The sequence below is a fragment of the Podarcis raffonei genome, chromosome 11 (genome assembly GCF_027172205.1).
Source record: "Podarcis raffonei isolate rPodRaf1 chromosome 11, rPodRaf1.pri, whole genome shotgun sequence".
Classification (NCBI taxonomy): domain Eukaryota; kingdom Metazoa; phylum Chordata; class Lepidosauria; order Squamata; family Lacertidae; genus Podarcis; species Podarcis raffonei.
In genome coordinates this window covers 59,920,283-59,932,187 of record NC_070612.1, presented here as the reverse complement: position 1 = coordinate 59,932,187, position 11,905 = coordinate 59,920,283, and the positions used below count along the sequence as shown (strand labels likewise).

General features: G+C 43.9%; 1 protein-coding gene across 1 annotated transcript; it reads right to left on the bottom strand.

The window, feature by feature from the left end:
* Positions 1-695: 695 nt before the first annotated feature.
* On the bottom strand, positions 696-4,467 carry LOC128423703 (splicing factor C9orf78 homolog). Its single transcript, XM_053409140.1, has 2 exons — positions 4,373-4,467; positions 696-1,620 (listed from the first exon to the last, which is right to left on the bottom strand). The coding sequence occupies exons 1-2, from the start codon at positions 4,381-4,383 to the stop codon at positions 696-698; spliced, it is 936 nt and encodes a 311-aa protein (XP_053265115.1). The 5' UTR covers positions 4,384-4,467.
* Between the last annotated feature and the right edge of the window lie 7,438 nt (positions 4,468-11,905).

The following is an 11,905-nucleotide window of genomic DNA, read 5'->3' as shown; positions in this document are numbered from 1 at the left end:
GAGCCCTCTCGCTTCCTGCGGTTGCCAGCAACTGGTACTCAGAAATGTTACTGCCTCCAGCTGTGGAGATAGAACAACTGGAGGGGATTATTCAATTAGGCATTACACTAGGTGGAACATTAGTAAACTGGCAGGACCAGGGCGAGGAAACTGTGGCACTCCAGAGGCTGCTGGACTACAAATCCTATCCTCTAGCACTGGCCATGCTGGCTGGGAATGATGAAGTTGGAGGGCCACAGTTTACGCAGCCCTGTAGTACAATACCCTTACCCACTACAGCCACAATGTGGGGCTACAACCTCAATCTTCTTGAATTACCGTATTTTTCGCTCTATAACACGCACCTGACCATAACACGCATGTAGTTTTTAGAGGAGGAAAGTCCGTAGGCATGCAACCCGTAGGCATTCCCTCCATAACACGCACAGACATTTCCCCTTACTTTTTAGGAGGAAAAAAGTGAGTGTTATGGTGCAAAAAATACAGTAGATTATTTATAAAGCCTACCTTTTATAAGAGTTGGTTTTATTTCTTAAAACTTACACACTGCTTGAGTGCAAAAACATCAAAGCTGTTTACAAAAAAAGTTCCCAGTTGCAGGGATGATTCTAAGTGAACCGCCACATTCTCAAAGTCCCCTGTGCATTTGCCCTTAATGTCTGAAGAGGAATTTTTGCCTTCTGGAAAAGTCAGCCTCAGTACCGCCGGTTCATCTTCTTGAACTTCTCATCTGGGGGGTGTTTGCAATTCGGTGGGAACCTCTCAGGTTCTGGTTTCTCAGTGTCTCCCACCCTGAGGGGATGGGCTTTGGGCTCTTCTTTGTTTCTCCATACTGGTGCATTCAGCTTTTCGTGATAAAATCTGTTGTGCTGGACGTAGTTGACGGCCATGTTCATTGGGACAAAGGAGGTTCTGCTGTCTTTCTTTTTGTTCTGCTGCTCAGCCAGCAATCGCGCGTTGGCCTCCTCGGTAGAAATGATGTTTTTTATCTTAGCTTCAATTCCGAGGTCCACCTCTGGAATACTGCTCAGCATCTGACTGGACAGCATCTCCTCAGTCTTCTTAGCTGAAGAGACCCGAATGTTCTCAGGCAGCTCATACAGACAGTCCTCTGGGTTCTTCTGCTTCACTTTCTGTTCCTCATTTTCCACAATTCCCTTCCTTCTCTTCAGCTCGGTTTCAATGTACTTCATCATATCAGCATCTTCATCCCTCCGGTTGGTCTCTGCAGCAAAAGAAGTCCCAAGGTTGAGGTCCTCTTCTTCGCTGATCCTGGCCCTGCCCCGTTCTTTCAGTTTCTTCATGTCCACCTTTCCACCGGTCTTTATTTTAAAGGGATCATCCACCAGAGTCGTTTCTTCTTGTAGTTTCTCCCCCATGAGTACAGCAGCAGCACTCACTCCATTTGGCCTCCCCCTTAGACACTGCACTTCTTTTGCTTCCTCTAGTTTTAGCCAGACCTCCTTGGTGACCTGTGCATCTTCATCATCATCCTCAGAGTCCACCTTCCTCCGACAGAAAGCCTTTCCCGCAGGAGTGTCCTCAATTGCGTTGGCAGCGGACCCTTTTCCCCCCATCGCTTGCGGGAGGAACAATAGAAGCAGAATCAAATTCATTTCCCTGTTAGACAAAAGAGCAACAAAATATTACCACCACTAGTCCACTAATAATATATTGTTTGCCATTCCCCAATTTTCTGGCGATTGCCCGAATGGGAAGATTTAGAAATTTAAGGTTCAGTCTGAAATTGGCCCAATTAACATTGTTAACTTATAGCAAACTATAGGTGACATTAAGTGCATGACTGACTGATTCATGCATGCATGCTTTTTCTTGATTAAATAGCAGCCAATGGCAGCTTCTCTCCCAGGGCAAATCCAGCCACAGAGGCCCTGAGGCACACTGGGACCATGGCAGGGGTTAAGGGTAAACACACCCTTTCCTCCATGCCCTAGTCTTGGTCCAGGTTGAGGTGGTGGCAGCTGGGAAAGGCTGTGTATAGAAAGAACAAGCATGCTAGGGCCAGTCACTGGAATAACATCACATCTAGCTTGACCCTTTTCTGGCAGTTTTGTGCATGTTAGCAAGTACTGTGGTGGTTCAACGTGTGCCCAGACTGTGACACAATGAGACCAAAAATATGGGTTGAGCCAGGCTGTGCTGTACCATGGTCAGTCAAAGTACATGCATATCCATGCGAAGTGTCAACTCCTGTTGACTTCATCCAGGTAAAACCATATGGGATGTGAAATGGGATTCTTACTAAGGAACTGAGAGAGGAGCCCCTGTATTTTCAGTTTCTTCACTGCATGGTGGTCATAATGAGGACAGGCCGAAAACATTTTGCTAGCCGATATATGGAACCCCTTGTGTGTCCCCCCAGAAGCCAGCTGGACTGGAAGGTATTTCAATAGTGGCAATGGGCTTCCCCAACAGCACTGGGGATCAGCAGGCTAGTCTAGTGGGTAGAGACGGCTGTGTGGCACACAGAGCTCTACCCACCAACAGAGGGGAACAGCTAAGGGGCTCCGGATAAATGGAAAGGCAATGTCATCATCCCCCCCCCCATACACACCAGCATCTACTGTATGATGTGGCTGCCTCACTCTGTCCAAGTGTCAGTGCTGCCACCGGTGATTGCTGAATGCAACCAGTTCACATGCAAATATGGCTGCTGTGTGCTGAGATTAATGGTCATCTCAGAGTATGGTGATATCTGGAAAAAAGGGGGGTAGAGATGTTGCTGCCACACTATGAGATTGAAAGAAGCCATGGTGTCCTTCTGTGATGTCTGAATCTTCCCTGGTCATCTGGTTTTCACACAGCACAGCAGAATTAAAATTGTGGGGCCTTTATTTTGAAGCAAGCCCTTCTGCATTCTGTGACTTATCGCCTCTCGTGACCAAAGAAAGCTGTGCTTTTGAGTTCACCTCTAAGAGAAATTTCTGCCATTTGCTTTCAGTCATAGCACACTGTCAAAGCTATATTTCAGCATCAACCAGTTATACAAGGTATCAGTCTGCCTCGTCTCCAATAAATCTACACAAAACATTTTTCTGTCATTAGAAGAAGAAATGAAGGACCACTTAATGTTTCGGGCTGACAAGATAGTGCCAGGAATTTTCCCAAAGGGTTTGACAATGCTCTGTTAAGTGTCATCTTAAAATTCACTGAGGAAATATTGTGCAATTTCCAATTCTCCACAGTAACATTTTCTTTATGCATTTTTCACAACTACTTTCCCAATGCATAAAAAAGATAAGTGTCCAAAATTACTCAATTTAAAGTCTTTACGCAGGTAGAAAACTGTCCTCAATAAATGTCCTATCCTGTTTATTGTTTTATTAAAAATGGAGGAAAGACGACTGTAAGAGTGGGTGGATACGAGAGAGAATTTCACAAAATGGTTGGGCATTCCTGCTGGGAAGGCAGAGCCTTGGCAATGGCTACCCCTTTACAGTGGTACCTCTGGTTACAAACTTAATTCATTCCGGAGGTCCGTTCTTAAGCTGAAACCATCCTTATCCTGAGGCGCACTTTCGCTAATGGGGCCTCCCACTGCACGCGCACCTCTGGCACGCGATTTCCATTCACATCCTGGGGCAAAGTTCACAACCAGGAGCAGCTACTTCCGGGTTAGCGGAGCTCGTAACCTGAAGCATTCGTAACCAGAAGTGTTCATAACCAGAGGTACCATTGTATAGTGTTTTGAGGGAGTGATACAAGTGTTCCCTTTTCTCCCCCTTTCCCCTTGAGTGGGGTTAGCAGGAGAGCATTCTGGGATACGTCTCCCAGAGCATCAACATAGCATTCCAGATCACAACAGGTGCAGGAGGAAAAACTTGCTTTCTCCGGAACAAAATGTTGCTGAGTTCCCTGACAATCCCATTTCTCACAGCATCAGCACAGTCTCTAGGCCTGGGATCAGCAAACTTTTTCAGCAGGGGGCAGCAGCACTGTCCCTCAAACCTTGTTGGGGGGTAGACTATATTTTGAAGGGGGGGGAATCAATGAATTCCCATGCCCCACAAGTAATCCAGAGAGGCATTTTAAATAAAAGCACACATTCTACTCATGTAAAAACATGCTGATTCCTGGCCCGTCCGTGGGCCGAATCCAGCCCCTGGGCCTTAGGTTGCCTAACCATGCTTTAGACAAATAGATCTGAACCCTAACCCTTGCAAGGACTTACTCATCCCAACTCTGCACCGGTACTACATATTATGAGTAGATGAAACCAGTAGGTTTAGTGTACCAGAAAACTTTTGTGCATTCCTGCTTGCATACTCCAAATTACAATTGTTAATACTTATTACTGTTTATATTTATGCTGTTTAAAAACCCTCAAAGTGACTTGCAAAACAAATCTTACTGCAAAGACATGATGATCAGCCAGCACAAACATCAAGCACAAACACTATGGGCTGGATCCAAAGATGTTCTTTGATGATGGGACTGCAGTCCAGTAGAGGCTCCAGTAGAGTGCAGCCAACTTTTCCACCATCTTCCTGCAGCTTTCAACCCCACGTCCTGCACTCTTCTAGGTGGTTTACCAACACAGGAGCTGCAACGGAAAGTAAAATCAGCAAGAGCCATTTCCTCCCACTTCCTCCAGTTGGGATGTCCTATGACAGGCATAGGCAAACTCGGCCCTCCAAATGGTTTGAGACTACAGTTCCCATCATCCCTGACCACTGGTCCTCTTAGCTAGGGATGATGGGAATTGTAGTCCCAAAACATCTGGAGGGCCAAGTTTGCCTATGCCTGTCTTATGAGCTAACTCCACTCATGGGAACTCTAGATCCAAGCCCATGAAAGGCATTAGCTTAAGGATTTGGGGCGGGAGCCGGTTCCACATAGGATTTGGGGGTCATTTAACCTTAGACAATCAGGAGGCAGATGAGTGTGAAGAAATGCAGCAAAATATACCTATAGCACCTGTCAAAATGGCCAATGTAAGTAAGCCAAGCCACAGGCCAACTTATTTCCAACTGTCTATAATATAACTAAAGCATGGTATCACCCTTCTTTATAATACTGATGCTCAGAAATGGTGTACTATCACCCGATCACCAGTTTTTTGGGCTACATATGCTACATCACAGCTTTACATTCTGCATTAAACCAGAATAATATGATCATTTCCAGGACCATTCAATGACTTTTTTTTCTTCTTCCTAGGATAGAAAAGCAAATGGTCACCACACCCCATTTCAGCCTAGGAATGCAAAGTTATTTTGGTACCTGGGGCACAAAATCCAGCAAGCACCCGCCCACTTCCCAGAGGCAAAAGAAGTACAACAACAACAACAACAACAACAACAACAACAACAACAACAACAACATAAATAAATAAATTGCTGCACTTTCCTGACACGCAAAGTCAGCTGCCTGAGGTGTCCAACTCACACTGCCTACTGGAAGGACTGATCCTGCCAGAACAGTTCATATACAAAATTATGAATAGATATTGGAATCTCCAATTCACCCAACAGCGGCAAGAGTCTTGATAGCACAAGGATGGAAGAATGAGGAAATCCCAACGAAAGAACACTGGCAAGAAAAACTGATGAGTTATGCAGAGTTGGCTAAATTGACATATAAATTGCGAGACAAGGACAACCATGACTTTAAGGAAGAATGGGAGCTTTTTACAAATTATCTAAAAAGACAACAAAATGAACTGCACTCCTTGGCAGGTTTTGAATAAACATACACAAATTTATTGGTTGATAACATGTTAGATAATGTAAGGATATGTACAATTTTATAACATGCAGAGAATAATATGTGCTGAGAAATCAGAGAGAGGAGCTGAGGGAAGTCCGGGGGGGGGGAGGATGGAAGGGAGGGGGGAAATTAATGTAAGCGATTATATGGTTTGATAATTTGTTATGTTGAAACTGCTAATAAAAATATTTTATAAATAAATAAATCTCCAACTCACCCATTTGAACGCATGTGGTTTTTAAATCCACACTTTTTATCATTCTACTTGGAAGTACCAGAAGGTTAATAGATAGCTTAGTTAAAACAAAAGCAAAAGCACAGGCCACGTGCTAACCTTTGTTTTAAAAAAGGCTTTGTGGTTGAGTTTCCTCAGACTTCCTCAACTAGTTTCTTTCTGGAAACACTTGTGATGAAAAACCTTAATTGTTTTCTTTACCATACCTCAGAAGGTCACACACGGGCAAGAGCCAGGGACATGCCCCGGATTTCTATCAACTCCAGCATTTGAGTGCTGGGGAGAACCCCAGGTTGTTACTTTCAACTCTCTAATGGAGCCACAGAAGGGAGGAGGCAGGGGGGAAACAATTAATACATCAGAACTCTCTGCCAGGCTTTTATGGCATTACAGGCTTTTTCCGCTATAAAGGAACATATTGAATCTTTAGAGCACAGCCCATTCTTCACTGTTTCAGTTGTCTCCTTTTGTTTACATGTCCCTGCCATCCTTCTTTGTGAATTGAATGCTAAACTATCTCTAGGGAGATGTTAGATTGCTTACAGAATGCCTCAGCAGATGGTGGTTCCTGTTGCAACAGAAGGCTGTGATTACACCTGAACTCTGCAAGAACTCGAAACTTAAACAGAAAAACAAGATAAATGAGGAATCCTTAAAGTTCTCTTTCCTCTCCACGGCGCCTGCAGCAGGGGAGAAAAATAATCCAAGGGGTTTATAATAATAATTTTGAAAAGGGACAAGATCCCATCCTTCAGAGTTTGTTCATTACATTACAGGGCTTTCATTATAGAATTGTATTAGTGGCGCATTTCACCATTGGACCTTCTGTTATCAGCAATGTTGGGTAGTTCTTCATCAAGACAGTGAAAGGGACTCCTTCGGGAGGTGGTGGTCTCCCCTTCCTTGGAGATTTTTAAGCAGAGGTTGGATGACCATCTGTCAGGGATGCTTTAGCTGAGATTCCTGCATTCTAGGGGACTAGATTATCCTCAGGATCCCTTCCAATTGTACGATTCTACAATTCTATTATTTATTCAAGATCCGGGAGTATTTACTGCACAGAATGATTCTACCACCTCCAAATAAACGTTTTCTGGCTCTGTATGTTCTGGTTTTGTCAAGCACACTTCATCTGACACTACAGACACAAAAACATTCCTAGGGCCTGAAATCTCCCCAAATAGACATTAGAAATCTCACTGGAGTAGTAAAAACACACACAAAAACCTGTTAGTGTAATTTTTTGGGTTAAGATTGAATGGAGGTTAAAGTGCAACAACATTCTTTATTGTTTATGAATTTCATCATTCATAAACAATAATAGGAAAGACAAATTAAACTTCCTGTCCCCTAAATACTTCTCTGTGTTCCTCTAAAGCATCTCTTGGGAGTTGTATCCTGTAACAACAACAAAATTCCTGGTCACTTTCGCCATTTGGGGAGGCATAAATCAAAGGCACAGACGCGCCCTCCCTATTCATACGTCAGCTGGCAGCGGATGTTTTATTGTATAGCCCAAGAGGACTGAAAATAGGTAGATCCAATATGGATTTAACATTTCTTGCACTTTGCAGTAACTAGATCTATAAATTAAGAGAGGGGAAAGTGCAAGACAAAGCACTATAGCTGAACACACTCCATTACTCAACTTTGGTAGAAGCACTGAGCTCAGGTTGTTCTCAGCCTATCAAAAAGGAGCCTGTATTTGAAAAGAGAATTGTCCAGGATGACATCATGTGGCTGGTCCAGAAACAAGAGGAAACATCTTTTCCCCTCTAGCTCTTAACACAATTTCATAGCAAAGAGTTATGGGCAAAGCATTACATCCGCTGGAACGTTTGTTGCTTCCCATGGCAAAAGTGCATGAAAAACAATACTAATAAATGACACAGGAATAGAACTTCCTGAAGTTCTTTAAAACAGATTGTTATTATTTGCTTTGTCCCTGTAGCCCCTTACACCCAAGTTGCTGTAGTTAAAAGTGTGGGATGTAAAACTGCAGTCAAGTACAACATTCCTACAGTGGACATGTTAGGGGATGTTTTGTACCACTCAGGAGAAGACTTCCTGTTTCCTCCTAAGCTGGGACAGACTTCCACTACATGTGACTTGAAGAGGAGGTGGTCTGTTGTAATAGCATGGAGGAGCACATGGCCTCCATGTTCTGATCAGTGTGTGTTCTCCATTTGGTATGTTGCTATGTGTTTGAAGAAGTGACTGCTTAGTCGCAATCACTTAAGACTAACTTCTTTATGGAACAGTACTAGTTGTTGTGGAATAGTACTAGTTGGGGACGCGGGTGGCACTGTGGGTTAAACCACAGAGCCTAGGACTTGCCAATCAGAAGGTCGGCAGTTCGAATCCCCGCGACAGGGTGAGCTCCCGTTGCTCAGTCCCTGCTCCTGCCCACCTAGCAGTTCGAAAGCACGTCAAAGTGCTTCCAGCGGGAAGGTAAACGGCGTTTCTGTGCGCTGCTCTGGTTCGCCAGAAGCGGCTTAGTCATGCTGGCCACATGACCCGGAAGCTGTACTGTCGGGCCAGCCGTTACAAATGGCGCTTTTCAGCATAAAATAAAGACGCAGAGAGCTAGCTTATTTCCTTGGACTGATGGAGCAGCTCTTTCAGACATCTTCTCCTCTCCAGTCCGTTTTTATTACCCTTTGTTCTCTCCAGCCGCATGGCTGCTTGCCAGTGTCTCATGTTACCTCATCTGGCCAGGGTTAAACCCACCCACACCATATAGGGTCAACACTGCCCAGAGGAAACACAACTCCTTTTAAGGTCAATACAATTCTAATACATGATAAGGCACAGACATGCTGGTCACTGGGTCAGCAAGACACCAGGTGGCACTACAAACCTTTGCCAGGGCTTTCTGGCTCCCACCCTGGCTCCCACATGCCCTCTTTCTTTATATTTTAAGCATAATCATATATATCAGTACCAATGGCTTTGTCGAGCGAGATAAGCGACTCTTTTGACACCGGAAGCGGGCCGTGGACTGGAGAACCATGTAGTACATACAGAAATTAAGAATGAATACATTGTATATAGCAACACAAAATAATGCAAATAACTACTATAATAATCACTATAATCAATAAATGTCGAAGCCAACTTCCATCTGGAAGCCAAGAATATAAGAATTCTGATTCCATGCTGCATGGTAGGCTTCTTTTCTAGTTTATTAGCCATGCACTGGTGTCACTTCTATAGCACTGAGATTGGTCACTGTATGTTCCTGTAAGAGAACAAGAGCTATTAAACATGAATTTCAATGTATATTGACAGTTTGGATATATGCCCCATGATTCTTTCCCTCTTTAATTTGAAAATAACTGGGGGCAGGCATACATACCCAACATGTAGAAGCATGCAATAAACTAATAAACTTAATCATAACTTGTACAAAAATATTATTCCTCCATATCTTATGATAATTTTCACCCTTAAAAGTCTTATTCAACAACACTGTTCTTATAGTTCGAGAGTGGCTGAGCCGTGAATACTGCCAGCCAGTGTAGGATTCAGGCAACTGCTGCTTGCCAGCCGATAAGGTGAAATATGGTGGTTTCAACTGGACTGTGTCGTCTGCTTCTCTTCCTTGTATAATGGTGCAGCAAAAGATGGCAAGGAAAATGTTTAGGAAGGCACTTCCGCAGTTGAAGGGACTTGCCATGGCTGCACGCATCGAGCTGGAACCCATAAAGGCTTGTCCTCGATGTCCACTGCCACGTACCCTCGTCCCCACGTGATCAGCGGGACAGGTCCATGCCATGCGGAATCAGGCAAGCGTCTGTACACCACCAAGGGGTGGGGGAGTGCCTCCTCCTTCCTAAAATGCAATTCCGCGGGAGTATGGGTCCTATTATGTGGATATAAAGATGGTTAAACACAAAAAGAACTTGGTGAACAGCTGAAGGAATGAGTGCTGTTGGATGTTTCGGCCGCCAAGCAGTTTTAGCAATAGTGTTTTGAACGTCAGGTGCGCTCTTTCCACTATCGCTTGCCCTATGGAGTTAAAGTGTATACCATGAGTTAATTTCACATTCCACAACATACAAAATTCCGAAAATGTTTTAGAAATATATGCTGGACCATTATCAGTTTTGATACGCGTAGGTTTACCCATGACTTAGAAACAGCGGATAGTGTGCTGAAGTAAGGCTTGCAGGGCAAGAAACAAGGAAAACAAGTCAGAATCCAAGGAAGGAGTTATATAAGATATTGGGAAAATAGCAAAAAGCGATATACATACTGAGTATCCACAATAAGATTGAAAGATTGAGTAGGAAAGGATTGAAAGGCAAGAATCACAGCCGCTAGCTCTGCTCGCTGGGCAGAAGTCTGTGGAGGGGTAAATAACCTTTCCATTTTCCTCCCTCTTCCCATGTCACCACCCCCCTATTTTTTGTTCCATCTGTGAAAAGGGTTAGTGCAGAGGGGAGAGGTGTGAGAGAAATGATGACCTATAAAATCAGCCAAAACAATTTGCATGGCAGCATTTGTGATCAATAAATGCTGCTGTTCAGTCTGTGAAAATGGCAAATAAATTGATGCAACATCAAAACTGCTCAAAGTTATAGCACGTGAACGTCCTTTGATAACAATTGTCTGATGTGGATTCATTTGCTGAATAATGTTCTTCAAAGGGGTATGAGGTAAATGTAACCATTCTATAATGCAGATAGTCTTCTTCTTGTCCGTCTGAGCATATAAATTTCCTGTTGGCAACAATGGTGTAGCAAATACTGCCAGATGCAGCTTGTGTTCAGCACCTCTAGGTGGCGCATGCGGAAAGGTTTCAATGCTTCATCCACAAAATTTTGGCAAAGTGTAGGGGAGTTCCGCATGCTGTTGTGGCTGAACAATCCACTGATATCGCTGGGTGGATTGCCATTTGTTATATACTGGCAATGTAAAAGCAAACTGTTCCTGTCTGCTGGATCCAGTGGGATAGAAATTGTTCAATGTGGCCAAGGTCAATTGTTCAGAAATAAGCTGTTCAGAAACGAGATGGTGCCATTGCTGCAGTTTTTTCTTTTGGTGGAGGCCACTGTTCTACCCACACTGAAGTATCAGTGATCTTGGTTTGCCACGCTGGAAATGCTGTATTGATAGCTACAGGTTGGTTTTTATCTTGTACTGCTGCCAGCAATTGAGCCTTGTGGGTGGCTGTACCAACAGACTGGCAAATGTGTAGCATTGTAGCTGTATCAATGGCAGGAAGGTGTATTATCGGGCGCAACGCAACCTTACAATCCTCAGTGGCATTTTCAAAGGCCAATTGTTTGATAATTATTTGTTTGGCTTCAGGATTTTCAATTTGGCTACTCACTGCTGTAATCAGCCTGATTTTTCTCATTGCTTGTTGCAGTAAAGCAGGAGCATAAGCACCACAGGCAATTTCCCATTCGTGAGCAAACAATACAGCAGCTGATGGGGGTAAAACTGTACGTGCCAAAGGCTTGAATTCATCTGGAACCAAAAGCTGGGCTTGAATTCCTGCTGCAGCACCAGGGAATGCCTTAGTATCCTGAGTTAAGGAACAGGCAAATACTGCACGTTGCAAAGGGGTAGCTGCTTTTGCTGCTGCTGAAAAAGCAGGATCATTTCCAGCCAGACCACGGTATTTTTGCAGATTTGGGTCTTCTGGTGAGGAACTGCAGTCTGGAGGTTTGGGATCTGGGGCTGCAGGCAAAGCAAGGGTTGGAACACATGGCAGGATAGCAGACTGAATTAAAGAAGCTGAAGCTTGTGTTGGCAATGCAGCTATGGAGATATTTTTTGGTGATAAAGAATCCATAGCATATCGAACCTTGCACCATGCATTTAAATTCCGAACACCAATGCTGGGAAGCCCATGAAAATGTGTCCCAATTTCATCCCAATGTTTTAATTCCAAAGTTCCTTCTGCAGGAAACCAGGGGCAATGTTCAT